At 40.9% G+C, this 28000-nt stretch overlaps 1 protein-coding gene across 1 annotated transcript; it reads left to right on the forward strand.

The window, feature by feature from the left end:
* Positions 1-233: 233 nt before the first annotated feature.
* leo1 (LEO1 homolog, Paf1/RNA polymerase II complex component) lies at positions 234-27816 on the forward strand. The gene is made up of 14 exons (XM_083996895.1): positions 234-311; positions 1834-1994; positions 4491-4945; positions 7497-7705; positions 14405-14506; positions 14594-14688; positions 16472-16620; positions 16709-16793; positions 16918-17012; positions 18336-18470; positions 21657-21792; positions 24108-24300; positions 25378-25475; positions 27432-27816. Exons 1-14 carry the CDS (start codon positions 254-256, stop codon positions 27552-27554), a joined length of 2094 nt encoding a protein of 697 aa, XP_083853021.1. The 5' UTR covers positions 234-253; the 3' UTR covers positions 27555-27816.
* The last annotated feature ends 184 nt before the right edge of the window (positions 27817-28000 follow it).

The following is a 28000-nucleotide window of genomic DNA, read 5'->3' on the forward strand; positions in this document are numbered from 1 at the left end:
ATTGTAAGTTAGGGGTGGAACATCTATATTATTATAGATTATCCAATTTTTAACACTGATGTGTGTATCTCTACAGCTCTACAGTCTATAGGTGTGTTGTAGCGCCGCCGTGTGGCTGACTGGACTCACTGCACCAACCGGCCTTTTACTTCAGTTTGACCCGGAAACAGAACAGTGTGACTCCGCGCTCTTTTGTTTCCGCCCGGTCACGTTTCGCCGCTGCACCGCTTCAGTCTGGAAGAGAAGAGAAAACATGGCGGACATGGATGAACTGTTCGGCAGCGATGGAGACAGCGACAACGACCAGAGAGGTAAAGATTTAACGATTAAAAACATTAAATTAACCTTTGTTTATGGTAAAGTTTAGTTTTTATTCTTTATTATAAAAGAGTCGAAGCAGATTTTAGTGAAACTGAAGTCTGTGAGAGGACGGAGCTTCATGAACCAGTAGCGGCGGTAACTTCAGGAGGTTTTAACGTTTTATTGTTGATAGGAAAATGTGTTTTTTATTTTAATTCCGCAGTTAATGTTGGTTTAAACTGACGAGAGGTTATTAACAGGTTAAATCCTCTCTGTCTGCATGGTTAATAATAATAATAATCTTTGTTTCATTTACGGTCAGTTCAACATGGACGACACCAACAACAACCTGTGTTTATTATTATTAAGTTAAACAGATCAATAAAACCATCCTGTTGGTGTCAGGGTCTGTTTAATGTTTCTATAAACTCTAAACCAAACTTATATTAACATAAGGAACAAAACGCATCTTCTATATTACTAGTATTAGGCTATTATTAGGACTATTACTTCTGACCACCTGGCCCCATAAACACCAGTTTCAGCAGTAAAATATAAATAAACCATATTATATATTATATTTGTATTTGTATGTACATTTTTACAGTTGTATATACTATTTTTATACTCCTGCATTTTTTTTTTAGACATGTGTATGTGTGTACTGCTGCTGGCAACACAGGAGTTCCCCCATTGTGGGATAAATAAATATCTTATCTTATTGAAGTTAACATATCCAGTGTGTAACTTATTGACTGTTTGCATTTGGACGGGAACACTTTAAGAAAAATGGTTTAACAGTTAATCTTATGTTCAATATTAATATTTATTATGTCTCTCCACGCTGGTATTTGTACATTTCTAATGTTAAGTTTAGTTTAGCGAGTTTATTTCTGTCTTTTTCTTGTAGAATCAAGTACACACATCAACAAGAAACGATATATGCAGCTCTGACACTATAACATTATTATTATTATTATTATTATTATGAAGCTGGCTGTTAATTATAACAGCCTGCACAACACTGCTCCTCTTTAAACAGTCTTTGTTTTGTTGCTTGTGTAGCTGCTGCTATGACATTTCAGTTTCCTCCTGGAGATAAATAAAGTTTTTCTGATCTGACCTGATGTTAAATGAAGGTTATTTTTTTATGAGACCAAAAACAAATCATCATCAGATCATCAGATCATTTATCAGACGTTAGATCCTAACTCAACATGAAAAACAGAAAAATATAAAACATGGAAGCTTGCTGTGTTTTTCTTTAGTTGTTGAAATGAAATATAAATGTAAAATAAAACCTAAACTCGCATCACATCACATCCTGTCGTCTCTACGGCTTCAGGACTTACTGTTTGGAAAGTTCAGACATTAAACTCAACTGGAATATTTAATTGTGTTAATGGATTCTGAGAAGTTACTGTGGTTCGTTAGAAAAACATCAACATCATCTGTTTTCAATTAGGGAACAACTGTAAAGAGCTTTGTCACTTAACAACCACCACATCAACCTGCTGTGTTTGTGTCTGTCAGTGTCTGGTTCTGGTTCTGGTTCTGGTTCCGGTTCGGACTCGGAGCAGGAGAGGCCTCGGTCGCCTAGCAACGCCTCGGGCAGCGGCAGCGGCAGCGACAGGGAGAGGGATGATGATGACGAGGAGGAAGGGCAGGAGGCGGGAAAACCCAGCATGAATAAGGTACGTACATGTGTCTGTGTGTCTGTTTGTGTGTGTTCCTAACAGACCGACCACCTGCTACAGTTTTGCACCGTTCAACAAAATGTCGCTCCGATACTTTAGAAACTTTTGTACGATTTAAATCCAGTGCAAATCGTTTAGTCCGTCACATCAAACTGTAAAACTTATTAAACTTTTCTCCTCCCACAATCTTTGCTCAGCTGACACTAAATTCACTGTGACTGCATCTTCACACCGTCCTCCACAACTATACCACCCGGCTTTTTGATATTTGAAAAATTGAGCCGACAGTGCATGAAAAGTTAAACGTTTGGTAACTCTTTAATTTACAGGCCGTTAATTAGGTGATAATGTCAAGAAATAGCCTAGAGATAACGGTCAATCTCATAGTAAAACAACTCTGTGTGGTAACGTTGTGTTATTATCTCATAGTGTGGTGAATGTGCAGGTCACAACTTGTCCACCAGAGCGTTGTGGAGTTGTTGGATTGTGTATTTGATGAGTTTGATGAGGGAAACCAAGAAATCCCATAATGAGCCTCCGTAGCGTAGCTCTGAGCAGCTCACGGCTCTGCTCCGCCGTTCTAAAAATAGCTTGCACCGACAATTAAAAGTAACAAACCTACTGCTATGACTATAGGGATTATGGCAATTGGCCAATTTGCCAAAATGTTGAACTATCCCTTAGGGCTGTAGCCGATATCCGAGTACCGAGTACCATTTCACCTACTCGGATATCCGCCCCCCCACTCACAGCTCGAGCGCTGGAGCGCACTGTCGTCGCTTGGCGGCATCAAAACCAGGCTTCAGAGCGCCTTGTCACTGCGCGGATGCGTGGATACTCGGACACCCACCCCCCCTCCCCTCACACACACCGCTCCGCCCCCGCTCGCACCTCGGGCACTGCAGCCACTGGTTGGCCGTGTCTTCAGACGGAGCGATGGCGTCGGCGAAGAGAAAGCTGATCTCAGCAGTGTGGGAACACTTTAAACTCAGTGATGATAAAACCAACCAACCTCGTTCTGTGTTAAAAAAATGTATCCGCCAATATTTTATTGTTTATTTAGACTGAAATGTTAATGGTTCCTTTATTGAAGTGTGCGCTACCATTATAAGAAAAATGTTTAGCCTATTAACGGGACAATTTAATTCCGTGGCATTCCCTTTTTTTTTTGCTCTTTTAATTGCAAGTGATTTGAGGACGGATCTGTGAGGAAAAATATCCCACAAGCCAATGTAGCGGGTTAAAAAAAAAAATCAATTTAAAATTAACCAATATTTCATAATAATGCAAGTAGACCCTTTTAAATGCGATAAACTTTTATTTCTCATAAGTATTTTTTTTAACCATTGTAATTGGAACTAGACAAAGTAGCATTTCCTGATGGAAATGCGTGTGAATGCTGAAAGCAGCTGAACGTTATTGCAGAATTAGCAAATAGTGCAAGCAGTGATCACCATACAAATGTTTGACCGAGGTAGGAATCAAACCCACAACCTCATGGTCAGTAGACTTTCACTCTGCCTCTAGGCCACAGTGTACACACAGTTGCAAAGACTGTTGTCTGTTGATGAGCTGCACTCTGTCTCACTCTGAAGTTAACGAGCCCAAAGCTGCACCTGTTGGAAACACACTGTGTCAACACCAAGAAAGCTTGAGAGTCAAGCTTGAATGACTTACACAGAAGTCAGAAGCAGCAGTTTCAACATGAAGCAAGTTATCAGAAGTCAACAGAGGACGACTGGGAAAATAATTCACTATAATTGTTGTTGAGGCAAGATTTGAATAAGCAACCTTCAGGTCTTCAGCCCAGTGGTCTAACCACTTCACCATAGTTACATTCAATGAGAGAAGGGTAAAATAAATCCCTGTATAAGAGGCTCACTGACTTCTGCTTAAAAAAAAAAGAATAGAATAGAAATGAGCCACATCAAGTAAGTAGAGGACTTTTCTGTGAATTGGGACTATTTTTTGGTGAATTCAAACAAAGTATAATGCCCATTCCAGTGAATTACAAAATTGGAATCATAAGTCAAGCAATGACATGACCTCATGATCAGTAAACCTTTTCTCTGCCGCTTCGCCACAGAGAGCACAGACATAAATGTTGCCATTGTAATGTGATGATGTGCTGCAAACGGTGGCAGTAGCAATTAATGAGTCTCTTAACGACCACCTGTAACCAATTGAGGGTGGGGGAGGAGAGCAGAATTCAACATCACATAACAAGATTGCTCAGCCTGGATTTGAACCAGTGACCTTGGGGTTGACAAGCGGCCACCTTACCCACTACACTACAGTAGAGGAGTGGATGAGGAGTCAAGATGCAATATGTATTACCAGATTTTTGTCTTGATAACAGAACTTTAATCCAACCAGCTGGTTCTTGGGGTCAGAGGTCGTGAGTTAAAGCCTCAGAACAAACGTTGTAAAGCTGCTGTTCTTGTTACTTAACTTTGTCTAAACTCACGTCTCTCCCTTCTTCTCCGCCATCAGGAGCTGTTTGGTGACGACAGCGAGGACGAGCAGCACAGTCGGCACAGTCGGCACAGCGGCAGCGACAACCAGTCGGAGCGGTCGGGGAACCAGTCGGACGCCAGCATGCACTCGGACCAGGGCGACCGCGACCACGACCGCGACCGCGATCACTCTGACGCCGAGCAGCACAGCGGCTCGGAGCGCGGGCACCGGGACGAGGACGAGGACGATGAGGACGGTGGCGGCCGCGGTGGACACCGGTCGGACGGCGGCAGCCCGGCCGGCAGCGGGATGTCGGGAGGAGGAAGTCCTCGCTCCGAGAGAGGCAGCGTGCGCTCCGAGAGAGGAAGCGTGCGCTCCGACAGAGGCAGCGTGCGCTCGGACAGAGGCAGCGTGCGCTCGGACAGAGGCAGCGTGCGCTCCGAGAGAGGCAGCGTGCGCTCAGACAGAGGCAGCGTGCGCTCTGACAGAAGGTACGACAACATCTGGACTTTATCTGAATCAAAACCAGGATTTACTTTGTTATAATTTATTATTCGTCACATTTGGTTAATACAAACCCCCTGAATAGAAAATGGAAAAATAAAAACAAAGAGAAATGTCAAGTCAAGTCAGCATTTATTTGTATAGCACATTTAAAACGACAGCAGTCGACCAAAGTGCTGCACATAGGAGGGTAAACAGTTAAATAAAACAACAATAATAAGTTAATGCAGCAGCAACAATAATAATAGGTTAATAACATCAATAGCAACTAATAAAATAGATGTAAAACATGTATGTAACATTCACAAGAGTTTGAAAGACAGTGAAGGTTCCTAACTAATGAATCCTTAGTTTGACGCTCTGATAGTTCCTTCCTTGTAAAAAAGAAAGATAGAGGAAACCGAATCACACCCACACGGACCCCTACGCCGTAAACAGCAATTAAATATGACGATAAGAAATCTACGACGTGGTATTAGGGTCACATTGAAAAAACAAAACACAGGCTTCGAGAATAAAGTCATAAATTTACGAGAATAAAGTTGTACATTTCCTACGAGAATAAAGTCATACATTTCCTACGAGAATAAAGTCGTAAATTTACGAGAATAAAGTTGTAAATTTACGAGAAAAAAGTCGTACATTTCCTACGAGAATAAAGTCATACATTTCCTACGAGAATAAAGTCGTACATTTACGAGAATAAAGTCGTACATTTCATACGAGGAAAAAAGTCATAACATTACGAGAATAAAGTCGTACATTTACGAGAATAAAGTCGTACATTTCATACGAGGAAAAAAGTCATAACATTACGAGAATAAAGTCGTACTTTTACGAGAATAAAGTTGTAAATTTACGAGAATAAAGTCGTACATTTCATACGAGGAAAACAGTCATAACATTATGAGAATAAAGTTGTACTTTTACGAGGAAAAAAGTCATAACATTACGAGAATAAAGTCATACATTTCCTACGAGAATAAAGTCGTAAATTTACGAGAATAAAGTTGTAAATTTACGAGAATAAAGTCGTACATTTCCTACGAGAATAAAGTCATACATTTCCTACAAGAATAAAGTCGTACATTTACGAGAATAAAGTCGTACATTTCATACGAGGAAAAAAGTCATACCATTACGAGAATAAAGTCGTACATTTACGAGAATAAAGTCGTACATTTCCATGGATGCAAACAGCGCGCCGAAAAGCGAAACTCGCTTTTTTCATGACCAATTAGGTGACATGTGTGAATCGTTCAGATCCGAAGAGTTTTTGTTTTGGGGGGGGGGGGGGGGGGGGGTCTCAGCGTCTCAGCGTCTCAGCGTCTCAGCTGGGGTCAGTAAAATGTTTTTCTAACAGGCTGACAGTGACAATCACGTGAAACTGAGGCGAACTCATTCATGGTTGTCTCTGAATATACTGCTAACAGCCGACCTCCAATGTAGACGCGCGACGTGCGCGCTCATTAAAGCGGCGCGTGTCCGCATGCAGTCGGTGCGACGGCGACGCCGTTTCCCCCCCCCCCCCCCCCCCCCCGTGCATGTGGAGCTGTGCACCGCGGACATGCACGGTTCCCTACGTTGCTGTGTCAGGCAGGTGTCTCCACGGAGCTCTGCCCGTTTCAGAGGTGAAGGAAGCCCTGAGTGGAAAGACGTCGCCTCCGTGATGTAGAATGTGTTCAATTAAAGTGAAACTAACACATTATATAGGCCTATATGTCCATTACACACTGAATGAAACATCACATGTCTTTATTTATTCAGTTTATTTTAATAGTAATAATTATGACTAACATTCAGTGAAGACCTAAAAATCAGTATCTCCAAAATGGAAATATTGCAAAGGTTTGTTTTTTTTTAAGCATTTTTAATATAGAAATGTTGGCCTTCTGAAAACTATGTCCATCTATATGCACTCAATACTTGGTTGGGGTTGAACTACTTGAAATTGCCTTTCCGTGATATTGTAATGTACTTATTTGTTAATGGTGAGCACCCCCCCCCCCCCCCCCCCCCCCCCCCCCAAATTCCTCTCTTTTTTGGTCCTGACCCGTTTGCATCCCTGCATTTCATACGAGGAAAAAAGTCATAACATTACGAGAATAAAGTCGTACTTTTACGAGAATAAAGTTGTAAATTTACGAGAATAAAGTCGTACATTTCATACGAGGAAAACAGTCATAACATTATGAGAATAAAGTTGTACTTTTACGAGAATAAAGTCGTAAATTTACGAGAAAAAGTCGTACATTTCATATGAGAAAAAAGTCATACATTTACAAGGATAAAGTCGTAAATTTATGAGAACAAAGTCGTAAATTTACGAGAAAAAATCGAAGCCAAGTAAGCTCGAAGCTGAGGTTTAAATCTACAGTTGGTAAATAATCTTAATAACTGTAAAATTAAAAATAACTTTCAATAATGTATGAACAAATACATATTATTGTTGTATAATAATAATATTATTATATTATTAATAAATATTTATAATAGTTTCATAATAATCTAATTGTATATTGTGTGTGTTGAGCGCAGCGTGCACAGCGGGCCCGGGTCGCCTCAGTCCGGACCGGCCACTCCTCACTCCGACGGAGAAGCTTCTGGCCGGGAGAACCAATCAGACGACGAGAAGTGGGGGGGCGGGGCCAAGAGCGACCAATCGGAGGACGAGGAGGAGAAACGCCGTTACTCCGACGAAGAGAGAGAGAACTCTGACGACGAGGGGCCGAGGAACAGGAAGTCAGGTCTGTTCATGTCCTGCTCCTTCATTCACACCTCCGTCCTGTTGTTTTTATTTTATTTCTTTATTTTTTACAGTTCTCTCTTCCTCTCCTCCTCTTTTTTTAATCAATTTATATATTGGTAACACTTTACAATAAGGGTCCCTTAATTAATGTTAGTTAGTACATTATTAAGCATTAATTAACCTTTTACAGATATATTAACAATCATTATTATGTATTACTTAGGATTAGGAAATACATTAATTAATGTAGCCTATTAGTAAGCAGTTAATTAACTTTTACTACTCAAAGTTATGTATGCATTACTCAGCATTAATTAACACATTAGTTTATATCAGGGATGCAAACAGCGCGCCGAAAAGCGAAACTCGCTTTTTTCATGACCAATTAGGTGACTTGTATGAATCATTCAGATCCGAAGAGTTTTTGTTTTGAGGGAGGGGGGGGGGGTCTCAGCGTCTCAGCGTCTCAGCGTCTCAGCTGGGGTCAGTAAAATGTTTTTCTAACAGGCTGACAGTGACAATCACGTGAAACTGAGGCGAACTCATTCATGGTTTCTGATCATACTGATAACTGCCGACCTCCAATGTTGACGCGCGACGTGCGCGCTCGTTACCCAAAGCGGCGCGTATCCGCGTGCAGTCGGTACGTACATTACTGTGTCAGGCAGGTGTCTCCCACGGAGCTCTGCCCCGTTTCAGAGGTGAAGGAGAGACGTCGCCTCCGCGATGTAGAATGTGTTCAATTAACTCATTGAGTGCCAACCACGTAATTTCTCGTTTTTCGTTCCCATGCGTTGAGTGCCGAAAACGTAATTTTACGTTTTTTGCTTTTTTTTTAAATTATGAAAATAGACACTTTAATACACATTATATGTAAATTTGGGGACTCTACGACGAGGAGAACTGAAATAGATGACGATCAAAGTCACATGACAGCTCATGATCTGGAAGTTTTTATCATAACTCGGCTTCTGCAAACGAGTTCTGCATGCAGATGCAGCGCAGCTGCTCTGCTCTCACCTGCGCTGCTGCTCCAGCTGCTCGAGCTGCTCGGAGCTGAACCAGGAAGCTCTCAGCCGACAGTCCGCCCGGTCTTCAGCTGGAGCAACACCGTGTCCTCCCCAAAGTCCCCCCGCGGTAAAATCTGATGGTCTCTGGGCCAAAGCAGACCGCCGTCACCGACCCGTACCACAGAAGGACCGCGACCACCGGCGGGACCGGTCTTCCCGAGCCGCGGTGGCCGACTGACCCTCACGCTCCGCGGCGAGAAGCTGTGACACGGCACGGTGCGTCTGTGTTATTGTTGTTTAGTGGCGCCCCCCCGCCCCCGATGGTGGTTTTGTGAATAGAACAACAACTGTTGTATATATTTATCTTATACGAGCCCTTTGATCCAGAAATGCGAGTGTCAGAAGAGCGACAGACACAAACAGAGCACCTTTCATAAAAGACGCTCTATCTCCTTTTCTAGAAAAAAAGGAGGGATTTTGGTGAAACCCAGCCATGTTTAGCTTGACTTTTCTCAGGAACAGAGGCACGTAGAAACAAACGGTTTGTGGCCACTTGAAGCATTAAGTTAAACCTTTCAATTGAGCTACAGTATGTGTTGGTGGCAATAATATAGAATACACTGTGGCTCTACATAAAAAGTCAAAAATGGTCTAAATTGCCGGTACACTTGACTAAAACTTTGGAAAGGAGCGCGGCACTCAATGAGTTTAAGTGAAACTAACACATTATATAGGCTATACGTATGTCCATTACACACTTTTAGGCCTTAAAGGGATAGTTCAACATTTTGGCAAATTGGCCCATTGCCATAATCGCTATAGTCATAGCAGTAGGTTCATTACCTTTAATTGTAGGTGTAAGCTATTTTCAGTACGGCGGAGCGCAGCAGCTGGCTGCTCAGAGCTATGCTATGGAGGCTAATGGAATTTCTTGGTTTCCCTCATTAAACTCATCAAATTCAACATCCCAAAACTCCACAGCGCTTTTGTAGACAAGTTGTGACCTGCACAACCACCACGCTATGAGATAATGACGGAACGATACGAAACGGAGCCGTTTTCGAGGTAAATACAGGGTAAATACGGAGACTGCTTGCTGAAAAACTGTCCCTGAACGCAACGCGCATCAGCGGTTTTGTATAAATTTACCTCGAAAACGGCTCCGTTTCATATCGTTCCGTCATTATCTCATAGCGTGGTGGTTGTGCAGGTCACAACTTGTCTACAAAAGCGCTGTGGAGTTTTGGGATGTTGAATTTGATGAGTTTAATGAGGGAAACCAAGAAATTCCATTAGCCTCCATAGCGTAGACTGAGCAGCCAGCTGCTGCGCTCCGCCGTACTGAAAATAGCTTACACCTACAATTAAAGGTAATGAACCTACTGCTATGACTATAGCGATTATGGCAATGGGCCAATTTGCCAAAATGTTGAACTATCCCTTTAAAATGTCTTAAATTTGTTGAATTATTGTGTTCAAGTCTTAAATATTTTTAGACAGGTCTTAAATTTTCTTATGCCCACCATGGGCGAGCATTTCACTCGCATTTGCCCCTAAAAAAAAAAGACATGTGTGAACCAGGAAAATTACAAAAAAGAAAGAGCACAACCTGCGATTGGTCCAAAACTACAAATCCCACAATTCTCTGCTCTCAACAATAACAGTAGGCTAGTTTGTGTAAGTAAGAGAGAGTGGAGCTGTAGGTGAAAAGAGGAAACAACGCCACGTCTGGTCCTGTTCTATGTTGTTCGTTCACACCATAGGCGGCGCTATCAATAGGCTAGGGGAAGCTTAGCTTCCCCTAGATTGTCACAGAAAATAAAATAAAAATAATCACAAATAATAAAATGGAAAATTTAGATTTAGATTTAGAATTTTCGGTCGTATTTGACTGGTTACCTGCGTCATTACGTAGGTTTAAATGTGTCAGCATGTGTCAGGCAGCGGCCGTAGAAACAACTCGCCGTCTCGTTGTATTTCAGAGGAGAGGCAGCAAGTGTGGTGCTTTGCCTCTGTACGCCGAGGGAGGCTGAGGCTACGCTGCCTCACTGCCTCACTCTACTGAGTGTGAGCGGCACGTACGTTCACGTTGCTTTCGTGAATTGTAAACAGTCGCCCCCTCGGTTTTAGCTTCCAGCAGTCTAGCGGCTAATTCAACAGCAGTGATGGATAACTGTACCAGAGAGGCTGAATAACTGCATGAGCTTCATTTGAGGAATAAACGGCAGCTTTTACCTGACGGGAGACCGACGCCTGAGCTACGGTAGCTAACAGCTAGCAGGTTACAGACTTTCTCTTCCCTCCCTCTCTTTCTTTATACACGCACACACACGGCCCAGGTTGTCTGTCATATCTGTTGTAAACCTTGTAATAACAGCTTGTTGAGTACAGTTAACACTATTGTTGCTTCAGTTTGAGTGTGGATTAATTGTTAACGGTTTGTTGTGTAATGTGAGCGGTGGTCCAATATTGCGTCCTGATGAGTTGGGTTTTAATAACCGCTGATAACGTAACTGTGTAGATGGCGTGGATTGTGATGAGAAGGTGTTGCACATATTTTAAGACTTATCTGTGCAAACCATTGTGCAAAACCTGTTTGTTGTGCCTTTTTGCGTGATAAGATGATTTGCCGAATTCTTCTTCCATTCCTGCAGCCTTTTGTCTCAATGTTAATGACGGCAAAATGTCGAGATATTTTATTACTTTATGAAAATAAATCTCTGTGAGTTAAAAAGATGTGGGCTACGCATTTCTGACTTGATTTGGCTTTTCGTGCATTTGGTTAAACACATAAGTAACAGGAGAGAGAGAGAGAGACGAGGAGAGAGAGAGAGGTCCACTGGGTGAGCTAGATTAACTTTTAACGGGAGAGAGAGCGGCGCACCGCGCTGTCAAAGCTCGTCTCAGCCATAGGTCTCAGCAGAAATTATGTGTGCTTTCAATATAGACACGAACGAGTCATTCAGGAATAATTTCCAACTCTATGTATGTTAGTGTTATTTTTTCCTAAGTAGTGGCCCATCCAAAATTACTGTGGCCCGTCCAAAATTGAAATCCTGTCACCTGAGACCTGTGTGAGTGCACATTCTCAGCGATGCAGCGGGTGCGCAACTGGATGAGGACAACTATGGCACAGCAGATACTGTCAACTGTGTAGCTTCTGTACATCGAGAGCAATAACTACGGTAAAAGGATTTAACCCTGAAGAAATAGTTGAGAAATATGACACGAACGCCCCGTGGCGTATGCTAAGAACATTGATTAATTGATTATGGGCTACTACACCAGCAAAAAACAAAACAAAACAAAAAACAAGTAGAGAATGAAAGGAATCATTCTACTGCATCTCATTTTGATGAATATAATCAAAATTTATATATCTGCCTATGGGTAAAAACTTTCTCTTTTTGTCCCGTAGCTTCCCCATCCCTACTGTCCTAGCGCCGCCTATTCGTTACGTCCGCGGTGTAAAAGGCCGTGACGCAAAGACGCGGTTAGGCGCGAGACGCGATTAGGCGCGAGACGCGGTATACGCGACTTTTTTTTTTGCGACGCAATACACGCGATTCTTTTTGTGCGACGGGACCTTCGCGTCTTCGTCTATTTCATCGTGTTTGAGGAACGAGGAACGCTTTTTTTCCGCGCGAGCTTTTACGCGCAACCAAACGCGAGATACGCGAGTTAACGCTCGTTTTGACTCGTGTCAAAAAAAAATTCACGAGCCCGCCAACAACTTTTTTTTTTTTTTTCAAAGGAGGTTCAACTGGACTTAGTTATTTGTCTAGGAAGACGTTTCACCTTCATCCATGAGGCTTCATCAGTTCATGTAGCATCTGACCAGGCTGGGACTGGTCCAACTAACTGGTGTGGAGACTCAGTATAAGTCCAGTTGCTTTCGATTTAACCTCCTATGAAATACTATGACCTGGACAAATGAGAATATGCACAGGCCTACAACAACATTTCTGCTCTCACCAACCATGGTTGAGGTCACAACGCTGCTGTAGCTGCTCTGGAAGTCCGAGACACTGAGGCCAAACGCCGCCGTCGCTTCTGATCCATGAGGCGAGTTCCGGGCTGATGAGCTACAGAGACTTTAGAGTCAAACAGGAGCAGAGCGTCGCTGTGTCGGACTGTTTGTTTGGATTTAATGAAGAAGCTGCACAGAGTCAGGTGAGCAGAAGCTGCCCCCCCCCCTCACCGTGGAGCCGCTGCTGTCTCACAGCCGCCACCGACCCCTAGAATAAAACACCACCGACCCCTAGAATAAAACACCACTAAGCCGTGGACGGTCGCTGTGTGGATAAAATGCTGACGACCAAAACAGCCGCCACCAGGTCACTGACTGGAGAGTTTTAAAGTCGGCACATGAACGCAGCTCAGACCGGCCAGTGCCTCAGCGCGGTGATCAGCAGGACGCTATACAATTGTAATTGTTATACTATAAAAGAGAGAGAGAGAGAATGAGTGTTGTCTCGAAAAAAAAACAGTAAAGGAGAACTTGGACAAGTGACTGACAAGACGCTGGTGCGTAATGGAGACACCAGACAGCTGGAGCGGACCGCGGTCACGGTGCGGCCGCTCTGCTGCTGCTCACCTCAGTGTGTGCGACAACTCATTCATGGTTGTCTCTGATTACACTGGTAACAGCCTTCCTATTCACCTCCAATGTAGACGCGACGTGCGCGCTCGTTACCCAAAGCGGCGCGTATCCGCGTGCATTCGGTGCGACGGCGCCGCCGTTTCCCCCCCCGTGCATGTCCGTTGCTGTGTCAGGCAGGTGTCTCCCACGGAGCTCTGCCCCGTTTCTACGGTGAAGGAGAGACGTCGCCTCCGCGATGTAGAATGTGTTCAATTAAAGTGAAACTAACACATTATATAGGCCTATATGTCCATTACACACTGAATGGGATGTTAAATCCCATGTCTTTATTTCTTCTGTTTATTTTAATAGTAATAATTATGACTAACATTCAGTGAAGACCTAAAAATCAGTATCTCCAAAATTGAAATATTGCAATGGTTTTTATTTTTTTTTAAAGCATTTTTAATCTAGAAATGTTGGCCTTCTGAAAACTATGTCTATCTATATGCACTCAATACTTGGTTGGGGTTGAACTACTGGAAATTGACCTTTCTGTGATATTCCCCCCCCCCCCGCCAGACAATTCCTCTCTTTTTTGGTCCTGACCCGTTTGCATCCCTGTTATATATTAATGCTTAATAATGTACTAACTAACGTTAATTAAGGGACCCTTATTGTAAAGTATTTATTTCAGCTTTTTTTTTCACTCATTTACAAAACATACTGACAGCAATCCTAGAAACAACAGGGTAAACATTACATTAATAATAACTGAAAAACAAATAAATGATACAGAAAATAGATACATAAATTAATAGAAATAAAAATAATCCAGAGGTCACGAGCAAAGAAAAATGAAATTGAATTAAAAATATCAAAGTGGGAGCACAGGCTCATAGTTTTAATAGATTTACAACTCCAGTTCTTTCATAAAAAACACAAAAAAAGAGGTTTCACATTTGTGGATGTAAAACTTTGCAAGAATTATAATGAGATAACCTCTGTCGTGTGATGTCATGGTGTGATGTCATGGTGTGTGATGTCATGGTGTGTGATGTCATGGTGTGATGTCATGGTGTGATGTCATGGTGTGATGTTTCAGAGTCAGCGAAGGGCAGCGACAGCGAGGACGACTTCCTCAGACAGAAGAAACCCAAAGCTGCTTCAGACTCGGACTCGGACAGCGACGTGGGAACCAAGAAGGGTCAGATACTATTTTACTTCAAATAAAACTTTATTGATCGTTGATCGTTGATCAGACCTGCTCATCAGCTCCGTCTTTGATCCTCAGGGAAGAAAACGGCGGCAGACGACCTGTTTGGAGAAGCTGACGACATCTCATCGGACAGCGACGCCGAGAAACCTCTGACCCCGGGACAACCGCTGGTACGGGACCGCCTCACTGTCTGTCTCAGTTTCTCTCAGGATAGTGAGACACAGAGAGAGACAGAGTGTCCTCTCTCTGTGTCTCAGTAGCCATGTTTCCATTAGGGATGTGCACGGTTACCTGAGTACCCGGGTACCCGAGTAGGTAATCTGCTCTCCGGTTATGAATTTATTATCCGGTTAACCTAGGATTAAAAAAACGGCACGTTAGAGCAACAGTCTAGTGTCAGATCAAACTACATCATCATGTCATGGTTCGGCTTTTTAAACAGTTTCGGATCAAGCAACGTGATTTTCTGCTGTGTAAAAGCGTTTTTGGATCGAGCCTCGGACTTTCAAACCTTTTACAATAATCTGTGGTGGTTCCCTCGGCGTAAACCGTCGGGAGGGAGACGACAGGTGTCATCAAGTCTGCTTTCAGTTTACAAACATTCTGAAACCTTCCCAGTTATTTCCTGAAACGATGCGAGGCAGAGAGGACCGAAGGCACCAACATGTAGTGGACTAATAAATAAGCACCGCTAATGATTTAAAAAAAAAAAGAAAAGAAAAAAAGTTCTCTCCTCCTCCTCCGAGGCAGCCGCGGCATCAATGCGCTGTGCTCAGAGCGCATGCAGCGCCTGTATTCCCCGGCATAAAGATGCACATCTGCCCCGTATGTGCATCTTAAACTCCATCTCTACTCTTATTCTCCACCTGATATTTAGTCTGACGACGCTGTGTGTCAGTAATGCGACTGTCTGACGGAGAAAGAGCATTTATGCACCGGCTGCGCTCTGTCCATCAGACATGACGTAATTTTTTTTTATTTTTTTTTATTACAGTAATCGGTTACCCGGGTAACACCAGGTTAGGTTACTCGATGAGGAAATTATTCTAAATGCCCATCCCTAGTTTCCATCCAAAGTGATTGAATCACTGCAGGGTATCCGCGGGGTCTTGAAAATTATTTAAAGGTGATAAATCAATTTTGGGAAAATTAAGACGCTTAAAAAGTATTCAAAAGTCTTTTCACGACTTTATAAAGTCTTACATTTTTAAGGTTTTTTTTTTTTAAATTAGCTGTCCAGAGTCGTTTATTAATGGTAAACACTGGATGCGCTGGTTGATAAGTTTGGTTTTTACTGAGGAGGAACTATGAAGGACTCAGCTGTGATTGAAAAGCACCGAAACCGAGTCGAGAGTTGTAACTGTGTAGTGGAAAGGGCTGCAAAGTAATGGTAACTGGTAGTGGAAACCCTGCTTTACATTGTTTTAACATATAAAAGAAAAAAAAACATCATTCTGAAGGTGTGGGGGCTTTTATTTTGCTATGGCCGTGCGCCACAAGCAGTTACATGTAGCAGAAACCCTGATGTTGTCTGCAAACACGGGAGCAGTCGGGGTGAAAGTGGCTACGTCACTTAATTCCAACAGAACTGTTTCCATCCCTTTCAAATCAACCAAAACCCGGCTCTAGTGAGCGTATTTTTGTTTGTGCGTATCAGGGGACTTAAGTTCGAATTATAGTGTTTCCATCATCATTTTCTGATGCAATACATCTAGATGCATCTAAACACGCTGATGGAAACATGGCTACAGTCTGTCTTCTGTCTCACTCTCTTTCTTCTTTCATTTTTCAGTCTTTTTCCTAAATCTTCTTTCCTCTGAGCCTCTTTAATCCTCTGAGCCGATCCCTATTATCATGGCTCGTTGAGTCAGACTCTGTTTTCTCAAATGTTCTCTCTTTCTCTCTGTGTGTGTGTGTTCTCCGTGTGTGTGTTCTCCGTGTGTGTGTTACTAGGATACGGAGGATGGGATGGAGGGGGAACACGCCGATGAGGAACCGGCACCGGAGACTCGTATCGAAGTCGAGATCCCTAAAGTCAGCACAGACCTGGGCTCGGACCTTTATTTTGTAAAGCTGCCCAACTTCCTGTCGGTGGAGCCCAGGTCAGTGGTTGCCATGGAAACACACACATGGTCTGCTTAATAAACTGTTGAACTGGTTTATTGACTCTGTTTTAATGTTTGTGTGCAGACCCTTCGACCCTCAGTACTACGAGGACGAGTTTGAGGACGAGGAGATGTTGGATGAAGAAGGTCGGACCAGGCTCAAGCTGAAGGTCCGACTCAGATCTCTGATCAGATATAAAATAAATTAAATTAGAATAAAAATAAAAGATAATAATAAAATAAAGCTCCTGATGTGTCAAGCTGAAGCTGATTGTGTGTCTTCGTCTGCTGCAGGTGGAGAACACGATCCGGTGGAGGGCGAAGAAAGACGAGGAGGGAAACGAAACCCGGGAGAGCAACGCTCGGATCGTGAAGTGGTCCGACGGCAGGTGTGTGTGTGTGTTAGTTAATGTGTGTGTGTGTGTGTGTTAGAGCTTGTCCACATGGATACAGGTTTCAGTGAATCCACATTCGTTCCTTTATCATTTCAGTGTTTCTTCCAGATGGAGGTGAAAACAGTATTTTTTAGAAACAGATCCCAGAGTGGGAACCTGTGGCCTTAAACTGACAGAATGAACAAGTTAAAGGGACAACGAGGAGTTTTGGAAAAGCGAAGTGTTTTCACACTACCTTTATGAGCCTCCGCACCGTGAAATTCTTTGACCGGCGCAAGACAGACTCATGTTTTCATTCATCAAGAATTAAAGTCAGAGGTTGGAAGACGATCACATACCGTCGTAGTTCCCACCATAAACGGAGATTCGGCTGCGTTATTCTCATGACTCGCCACGAAACCGAAAGTAAAGAAACGCTGGTCGACTCGCCCAGCATTTCCACCACCACTAATAATAACAAAATAACCATAGAGACAAAACCATATATTTATCGAAAATGGACCCATTAACAAGTGGTAACGTAGATTCATCCACATTAACATGAGACTTTTTTATAACCAAATAGAAACTCCTCGTTGTCCCTTTAAGTTAAATGTTTGAGGTCAAGGACTCAATATCTCAGTTGAGGGAAATGTTTATTTAATTTACAAAGTGAAAAGAGTCGTGTTTGAGCTTTTTCCTTTTTGGAATTAATTTATTTTTAAGGGAGAAAAAAAAGAAAAGAAAAACGCTTTATCCGGGATCGGGGCAACTTTAGTCAAATTAAAAACAAGTATTTGTGTTCACAGTACCAGACTGGTGTCTCTTATTCAAAGAAGGTTTGGTTTTGATTTGATAGTAGGGCTGCAACTAACGATTATTTTCATTATCGATTAATCGTCTCAAATGTCTTGTTTTGTCCACAAACCACAGAGAGACTCAGTTTATTGTCATAAAGGAACAAAGAAACTAGAAATATTCACATTGAAGAAGCTGGAATCAGAGAATCTTGACTTTTTTTCTTAAACTACTCAAACTGGTTATTAGATTATCAGAATAGTCGATGATTAATTTAATAATCAATTATTGTTGGATTCATTGATTGAATTGTTGCAGCTCTAGTTGATTTGATTTATTTATTAGCACATGAGAGAAAAACTATATACAGTTGTTTTGATAAACCAAATCCTTTTCCGTTGCGTAAAGAGTTTAATGCCGAGCCGTTACAGGAGGAAGCTGCGTTTCCGTGTGGACAAGGCCTCAGTGTGTGTGTGTCTGTGTGTGTTAATGTGTGTTGCATCGGTCTGTGTCTGACTTCCTGTCCCCGTCGTCCCTCAGCATGTCTCTCCACCTGGGCAACGAGGTGTTTGACGTGTACAAGGCGCCGCTGCAGGGCGACCACAACCACCTGTTCATCCGCCAGGGAACCGGTCTGCAGGGACAGGCCGTGTTCAAGACCAAGCTCACCTTCAGGTAACACACTCCTCCTCCATGTGTGTGTGTGTGTGTGAATGAATGAATTGTTTATTTTCGTGCCATCCCATATGGGATTACAAGACACATTTAATGACAAATACAAAAATTAGACAGTCCTTCCTGTTGGTACACTGCAAAAACTCAAAATCTTCCCAAGAATATTTGTCTTATTTCTTGTCAAAATGTCTCATTTCTAGTCAAAACTAATCTCTTTTCACTTAAAATAAGACTCATCACCTAAAAATTAACTGGTTTTTAGATAATTTTCACTTGTTTCAAACAAATTTTCACTTGAAATAAGTAGAAAAATCTGCCAGTGAAAGCAAGTTTTTTGTGCTTGTAATAAGGAGGAAAAACTTGCTCCACTATCAGATTTTTCTACTTATTTCAAGTGAAAATCAGCTTGAAAGAAGTAAAAAGTGTCTAAAAACAAGCTACTTTTTAATGTGATGAGTCTTATTTTAAGTAGAATGAGATTTGTTTTGACTAGAAATAAGACAAATATTCTTGGTAAGATATTGAGTTTTTGCAGTGTGTTACCTGCCACACAGGTGTGACACATAAATAAACTATTTCAAATTACTTTCAGTATTCAACTATACATCGCTCTTTGTCTCGTTGCCCAAGCCTTTTCAAGAAATAAAGAAAATGCAAATATATTCAGCTGAAAAAGATGTTTTATCTTCTCAGCATCGTCTAACCACACAGATTTGTTATTTAGATCTACCTTACTAAACACTTTTTGTCTTATAGAGTCATAGAAAGGACAGTAGAACGCAAAATGAATTTCATTCTCCACCTCTTGGATGTCACATAAATTACACATCATCTTCTGCTGTGCCGACATATCTGCCTGTCTCAATATGAAGACCAAGTATACCAGGGATCTTTTCTTTTTAGACAAATTATAACTACAAAACATAGTTTTCTGGGCCAAATACCTGTTTTATTTCACAGTACCGGTAAGAACGCAGCTTTGGTTTACCCCAAATATCTAATGCCCATCTATCTTCACTGCAAAAACTCAAAATCTTACCAAAAATATTTGTCTTATCTCTAGTCAAAATGTCATTTCTAGTCAAAACAAATCTCATTATACATACATACAAGTAGCTTGTTTTTAGACACTTTTTACTTCTTTCAAGCATATCTTCACTAAATCTGACAGTGAAGCAAGTTTTTCTTCCTTATTACAAACACAAAAAACGTGCTTTCACTGGCGGATTTTTCTACTTATTTCAAGTGAAAATTGGTTTGAAACAAGTGAAAATGATCTAAAAACAAGTTACATTTTAGGTGATGAGTCTTGTTTTAAGTGGAAAGAGATTAGTTTTGACTAGAAATGAGACATTTTGAGAAGAAATAAGACACATATTCTTGGAAAGATTTTGAGTTTTTGCAGTGTTTACTTTTTTGGAAAATAATGTCTTTTAATACGTTAATTTCCACTTTCTCTTTGTTATAATAATAATAACGGTCTTCATGTCCAGCTCTCAGCAAGATGTCATACACTATGTCCCACTCAAAGATGTTCTTTTCTTGCAGTCCTGTTACGGTTTAATCCTAGTGTCCTATTCACATAAACGCACACACGACCCTGCAGTGAATCAACAACAATGGCCGCCTTCTATTCTATTCATTCACAACCTCTAAGTCTGTGGATGGATCACCTGTTTAAGCCTCTTAGGGCCCAAAGTCCAGCTGGATGTTCTGTCTGTCAGACCACATGGCGAGCAGCCGGGCGCCGGCCAGAGCTGCTTCAACGCAGCAGCAGCGGCCGCGGCGTCGTCCAATCAGAGAGACAGGACGTTACCACTGGTTCTGATACAGTTTCATCATCATCATCATCATCATCATCACAGTAGAGTTGTGATGAGGGTTAAAGCTGCAGCTGCTCCGGGTTAAAACGAGCACAAAGCAGTTTTTTTTTCTCGTTTTCTTTTCTTTTACCAAAGAGATTTATTTATGCTCTTGGTTTCTCTAGTTTTTAGAATCAGAATCAGAACTGTTTTATTGCCCAGAGCAGTATACACATATACTATAAATACACATATACTATATAAAAGAATAGAATAAAGATCTATATATATACAAAATTTTACTAAATAAGTTATTGTGCAAATTGTTGTAGTGCAGAGTGACTGTCCATAGGTTTAGGAGAACTGGGGCATTGTTCATTAGGCTGACTGACTTCTCTTACTAAAGAGATTTATGCTCTTAGTTTCTCTAGTTTATATTTTATATCTATTCATAGTTCTAAACTAATATGAGACTCAGGATCTGGAAACAAAAACAAACTATTTTTAGAACGGCGGAGCAGAGCCGTGAGCTGCTCAGAGCTACGCTACGGAGGCTCATTATGGGATTTCTTGGTTTCCCTCATCAAACTCATCAAATACACAATCCAACAACTCCACAACGCTCTGGTGGACAAGTTGTGACCTGCACATTCACCACACTATGAGATAATAACACAACGTTACCACACAGAGTTGTTTTAGAGGGAAATTAATGAATGAATGTATTTATTTAGGTATATATCAAGCATATAGTATAAGCGAAAGGGTGTAGGTTGAAGCCAAAGCTTATATACCCCTCCCCCTTTTACCTTAAAACATTATACTCATTAATACAAAAGGGTCAGATCACAGACATTTGAAACTAATCAGTTCACTTACATTTCTGATCACAACAAAATAATAATAGTGCACAACGCAAAGTCATTTAACTTAATTTTCCATACTGTAACAAGAAATTATGTGGTTCTCATAAAGTCTTTTAAAGCCGACTAGAGTACAGCATAATTTAATATTTTCAGGACAATTATTCCAGATGTTAACCCCTCTAACAGAAAGACAGTGGTCTTCTCAGGTTATAACTGGAATCTTTCATTTTAAACATTTTAATTCTGGATATCTTGAAGAAGAAGTTCATTTTTTGCTTTGTACATGGTTTGTATTGTAATGTAATCAACTAAGTCCCTGAATTTCAAAATGTTCAGTCGACTAAATAGTGGGTTGGTTTGTCTCACGGAAAGGTTTATTACTGATGATTCTTATAGCCTTTTTTTGCAATAAAAAAATAGAATTTGTATTTGTTCTGTATGTGTTTTCCCAAACCTCAATGCAATATATGTATATACGTATTTAAACCTAAACTTGTGTCGTTGCGTGGTCCCTCCAGGCCTCACTCCACGGACAGCGCCACCCACAGGAAGATGACTCTGTCTCTGGCCGACCGCTGCTCCAAGACGCAGAAGATCCGCATCCTCCCGATGGCCGGACGAGACCCCGAGTCGCACCGTAACGAGATGATCAAGGTGAGAAAAAACAAAACAAAACAAACCGTCACTTCCTGTCTGAGTGAGTCTGTGCTGCTGTGTTTGTGTTTCCTCTGTTACCACGGCGACAGAAACATGTTGACAAGCATCATGTGGGGTTACATAAAGACACAACCTGACACGGTTACACAAGGAGGTCGTTCAGCGGTCGAGTTGATGACACGTGACCTCTCACTTGTTGTTGTTGTTGTTGTTGTTGTTTCCAATACAAACGTTTAATCAGAGTTTAATTATAGTTTATTATAATTCCAGCTCCACGTGGTCGTTTGGTTTCCATAGAAGCAGCTTTATTTCCCTGGAAGAACAGATTATTCCCAGAAGAAACGGTTTTAACTGAAGTATCCAGGTCCAGGGTGTTGATTATAATATTAATATCATTAATAATGTTATAATATTATAATATTAACGCTGTTTTTGCTGCAGCAGCAAAGTTAGAAAAGATTTCAGACAAATCTCATTAGTGAAGGGTTTTAGTTTTCTGATGAATCAGCTGCTGCTTCTTCTTCTTCCGTGGTTTTATACTGAGAACGAGATGACCAGTGAAGTACAAGTAGGAACTCTGTAGTATTTCCACCTTAAAGGGATAGTTCACCCAAAATTGAAATGTCACTCATTATCTCCTCCCCCTCATGTGGACTAAGGGCTGGGAGAAGTTTCAGAGTCCTCTGTGGCTTCTCTGAGTTACAGGGGGTCTCGGCGTAGCAGTGCATGTCCATATAACGGTTGCAAATGGATACCAACTGTTTTCGTAACAAAAAGACACACCAAAAAACATCCAAATACCTCCATGCTGCTCGTATGTAATGTCCGTCTTGTATTGAAGCCCCGAAATGCGAAATTGTCCCGAAAAAAATTCAATCATTGTCTAAAATCAAAAAATCGAGTCTATATTTCAAGCTTGTTTTGTAGTGGAAGCTTCTCTAAGTCAACTTTTAAATATCATAAAATATGACCTAAAAGCTGCTGCATACATGTTGGGATAAAACAGAACATTTGGAAAAATAAAACTTTTCTATGAAGACAGCACAATGGAATGCATTCCAAAATGCACTGAGATGCTTCAGGTCTATGAGTTGTCTGTAACAACATCTATGTCCCGTCTGTCCGTCCTGGGTGAGGGATCCCTCCTCTGTTGCTCACCCTGAGGTTTCTCCTGGTTTTCCCTGTTAAAAGGGTTTTCCATGGAGTTTTTCCTCAGTGGATGTGAGGGTCTAAGGACAGAGGATGTTGTTACGATGCCATGTAAAGCCCTTTGAGACAAACTGGTGGTTAAAACAGGCTATACAAATAAAATTGCCTTGCCTTGCCTACCTAGTTCCAGGGAGAATGGAGCGTCTCTTGGCTGAAAACCAACCTTGTAAGATCAGAGCCTCCGACCCGGTGTCCCAGCTCTCGTCTCCATGGCAACACCGCCACACAAATGTAACGCACTAACACGTAACCCGTAATCTCTTGTTGATGACAGATAAGACTACACAGATATACACATGGTAACATGGTAGATGATAAATAACCTTATCCACCGCTCCATGGATTGATTTCTCACCGGCTTCGTTGTTGGAAACAAATTAATGCACATGGAGGAGAGGAGGGTTAGAGACACAGAGGAGGAGACACCACACCTGGAGACTAAACTCCTAAACTGGTCTGATCAGTGGTGAAGCTCATTCCACTGCACTGTAAAAACTCCAAATCCTTCCAAGAATATTTGTCTTATTTCTTGTTAAAATGTCTCGTTTCTAGTCAAAACTAATCTCTTTACACTTAGAATAAGACTCATCACCTAAAAATTTACGTATTTTTAGATCATTTTCACTTGTTTAAAACACATTTTTACCTGAAATAAGTAGAAAAATCTGCCAGTGAAAGCAAGTTTTTTGTGCTGGTAATAAAGAAGAAAGAAAAACTTGCTCCACTATCAGATTTTTCTACTTATTTCAAGTGAAAATCTGCTTGAAATAAGTAAAAAGTGTCTAAAAACAAGCTGCTTTTTGATGTGATGAGTCTTATTTTAAGTAGAATGAGATTAGTTTTGACTAGAAATGACATTTTTGACTGGAGACAAATATTATTGGAAAGATGTTGAGTTTTTGCAGTGTGGTTTTTAAATTGAAGCTGAACTGACCGGTCCCACAGCAGCAGCAGTGTCAGTGTTTAATGTATTTCTTTCAGTCGATTGTTGATTGTTTGAATGAGTTTGTGTTTGTGTTGGAGGTGAAGGAGAGTCGGCCACATCGTCATCAGTCCAGGTTTTATCAGTGTGACTAAAACATGATCTGTGTGTGTGTGTGCAGAAAGAGGAGGAGCGGCTCCGAGCCTCCATCCGTAGAGAGTCTCAGCAGCGCCGGATGAGGGAGAAGCAGCACCAGCGCGGTCTGAGCAGCAGCTACCTGGAGCCGGATCGCTACGACGACGAGGAGGAGGGCGAGGAGGCCATCAGCCTCGCCGCCATCAAGAGCAAGTACAAGGGAGGAGGCGGCCTGAGAGGTGAGCACACACACACACACACTCTTTTCAATTCAAGGGCCAAAAGAGCCGCCGTCCTCCCGGGAATCCTGGAAAATCCCCCCAAAATAATAGGAAACATTTTAACTCTGTTTTTTTTGTTTGTTTGTTTTAAACAAAGTTTTATTAAGTTTTTACATATAGAAAACACACAAATAACAATGACCAAAGCAACAGCAAATAATGTATATGAATTAATTAATTAATTTTTATTTTCGTGTCATGCCACCACTGTGTTCCATCCCATATGGGATTACAAGACACATTTAATGACAAATACAAAAAACAAAGACTAGACACTAGACAGTCCTTCCTGTTGGTGTTACCTGCCACACAGGTGTGACACATAAATAAACAACTTAAGATTACTTTCAGTTCTCAACTATATATCGCTCTTCGTCTCGTTGCCCAAGCCTTTTCAAGAAATAAAGAAAATGCAAATATATTCAACTGAAAAAGATGTTTTAGCTTCTCAGCATCGTCCAACCACACAGATTCATTATTTGGATCTACTTTACAAAACAGTTTTTGTCTTATAGAGTCATAAAGGACAGTAGAACACAAAATGAATTTCATTCTCTACTGTGATTTAAGTTGTTAAATAATAAGATATAGTTCACATCAAGAGTTAATATCATAATAATAGTGTAGTGGCAGGAAAGACCAATTCACCAAATATTGTGTTGGTCATAATATACCTAGAACAAGTTACTGCTTGTGTCTGTTGATATGAAAAATAAAAAAAAGTTGAAATATCTCCTTATAGCTATGACCCATCCTGTGTCACAATATAAGTCAACTTGAAGTCAAAGGGAAAATGTTTGGTGATTTTACTGTTCTCAAATGTAAAAATGTGTCACATTGGACCCTCAGCATTATATTTCCGAGGGAAATTTAGGTTCTCAGGAAAATCGCTGCTCATCCCCCCCCCAGGCCTTTGCCACCTTGGTCTCAAAAAAACCCAGGGAAAACCCTGCTATCTAGATTCCACTGTTCACTTTCAGATGTTTACGTTCATAATAATGACTTAACTCTCTCTCTCTCTCTCTGCGGCCACAGAGGAGCGAGCGAGGATCTACTCGTCCGACAGCGACGAAGGCTCCGACGAAGACAAGGCTCAGAGGCTGATGAAGGCCAAGAAGCTGGACAGCGACGAGGTGAGTGAAGCTGCAGCTGCTGCAGCGGCGCGGTGGAGCAGACAGGGGGCGCTGTGAGGCCGCACACCGTCACACACACACACACACACACACACACACACACACACACGTATAACCACAGTGGCCTCACATGAACTGAACAGCACAGGACACCCTGTGAGGAAGAGGAACACACACACACACACACACACACACATAAGTCCTGATTGTTGCTGTGTAAACATGATGAATCCTGACTAAGCTGCACAGAACGTCTCTGAGCCACTGTGTTATTATGGGATGGGCCCAGTGGTGTAGTCTATGTGATACTCAGTGTACCCACTGAAAATACATAAATACTTCAGTAAACCCAGTACAACAAAACTATCTAACTAAAGTAAATGTCAATGGTTCTCAAAGTGGGAGGGTTGACAGGGTTCAAGGGGGTCAATTTTACCACTTTTCCTAGAATATTTTCACTTTTTTAATCATTGCTTTAATTATGTTTTTCTTTTCTTTTTTCTTTTTAAATTTTCTTTTTTAAATTTTACCACTTTTCCTAGAATTTTTTTTGAAGAATTTAACCAGTTTCTTCTCAATTTTTCTGTTCTACTTTTTACTCTAGAATTCTTGAGTAATTTTACCAGTTTATTCTCAATTTTTTTTTAAAAAACAACTTTTTACTATTTACTATTTTTGCTTTTACCATTTTTTAAAATTATTTTTTGACTTTTTTTTATTTTTATTTTACCATTTTCCTAGAATTTTACTGAAATTTTACCAGTTTCTTCTAAAAAAAAATGTAAACTTTTTTTTTCTTTTTTAATTTTACCACTTTTTCTGAGAAATAATACCAGATTAAAAAACAAATAAAAAAAAAAATTGCTAAATTTTACCACTTTTCTCTAAAAAAAAATTAAAACTTTTTTGTTTATTTCTTTGTGAGAATTTTTACCACTTTTTTCTAGAAATGTTTCAACTTTTTTAGAGAAATTGTACCGTTTTTTTTCTCCCAGAAATTTCTCTATAATCTTTCAAAATTGTACACCTAATTTAAATGTACATTGATTGTTTGTGTATTTCTGGTGTTTGCTTCAAAGTTTTGTCCAATGGGGGTCCGTGGTCTAATTTGTGTCAGTTTTGGGTCCTTGATATAAAAAAGTTAGAGAACCAGCGGTCTATGTGATACAAGTATGAACAGTTTACCACCTAAAAAGCAGTTTACCCACTACAACAGTGCTTCTCAACCTTTTGTACATCAAGGACCCCTAAATTGACACAAATTAGACCACGGACCCCCATTGGACCAAATTTAGAAGTAAACACCACAAATACACAAATATTTGTTCTGAGACTGAAGAACATTACTTTTTTATACTTTTAAATTAGGGTCAATGTCGTGAATTTTTGGAAGTATTATAGAGACATTTCTGGGAAAAAGTGGTCCAATTTCTCCAAAAAAATGTAAACATTTCTAGGAAGAAGTGGTAAAATATCCCATGAAAAATGTTAAAAATAAAAAAGTAAAAATTTTCTAGAAAAAAGTGGTAAAATTTCTAAAACCAAAAAGTTTTTAAAAAATCTAGAAAAAGTGGTAAAATTAAAAAAAAAAAAAAAAAAAACTTCTAGAAAACAGTGGTAAAATTTCTCGTAAAAAAATGTTCAAAATAAGAAAATAAAAACTTCCAGAAAAAAGTGGTACATTTTCAAGAAATAAATTGGGGACCCCCTTCAGATCTCTCAAGGACCCCTAGGGGTCCCCGGACCCCAGGTTGAGAACCACTGCAATACAAAACATTAGACTACACCACTGGTTTACACCGAGTCTGAGCGTCACTGACACTAAAGTGTTGAATGTTGTAGTGTTTGAATTTTCCTCCACTTCCTTTGGGATCCGTAAGTAGAAGAATATGCAAATGTAGAGATGTAAAAGAAAAGAAACTGACTCTGCTTCCTGTGTGTGTGTCTGTGCTGCAGGAGGGGGAGGAGTCGGGCAAGAGGAAGGCCGAGGACGACGAGGAGGAGACGACCACCAAGAAGGCCAAGAAGTACGTGATCAGTGACGAAGAGGACGAGGACGAGGAGGAAGACGACGAATAACCAACGACACCTGACCTCGCTCTGACGTCTCTAATTTCTTTCTTTTTCTTTCTTTCTTCTTGTTTTTTTTAATCGCGGCGGCGCTGTGTCGTCGCTGTCGCTGGCTTCGTGGCGTCAGTACAAACAAACAGCCATATTTTGTTTTTTTTGTATATTTTCCTAAGAGCTGTGTGTGAATGTGTGTGAGTGTGTAGGTGAGTGTGTGAATGTGTGTGTGTGTGTTGATGTTGTCGTTGTACAGCAGAAGTGAGGAACAATAAAGAAGTGGTTGTTACGTAACCGAAGCTTCCTGACTGAAGCCGCTTCATCTTTTCTAACGCTGATCAATCACTGTTGTGTTGTTGTTAGGGATGTCACAATTACTTGTTTTCACAATTAATCATGGTATTAAACGCCACAATTAATTGATCGCAAAGATTCCTAAATACCGTCACTTTCCAAAAAAA

Source organism: Trachurus trachurus (assembly GCF_905171665.1).
Source record: "Trachurus trachurus genome assembly, chromosome: 3".
In the NCBI taxonomy this organism is placed as follows: Eukaryota; Metazoa; Chordata; class Actinopteri; order Carangiformes; family Carangidae; genus Trachurus; species Trachurus trachurus.

What these genes read in the sequence shown, in the direction of transcription:
- leo1 (XM_083996895.1), top strand. Translation starts at nt 254, where the DNA reads ATGGCGGACATGGATGAACTGTTCGGCAGCGATGGAGACAGCGACAAC. An exon ending in AGCGTGCGCTCTGACAGAAG is followed by an intron (nt 4,946 to 7,496) that starts GTACGACAACAT and finishes TGTTGAGCGCAG; the next exon opens with CGTGCACAGCGGGCCCGGGT. An exon ending in GGGAGGAGGCGGCCTGAGAG is followed by an intron (nt 24,301 to 25,377) that starts GTGAGCACACAC and finishes CTGCGGCCACAG; the next exon opens with AGGAGCGAGCGAGGATCTAC.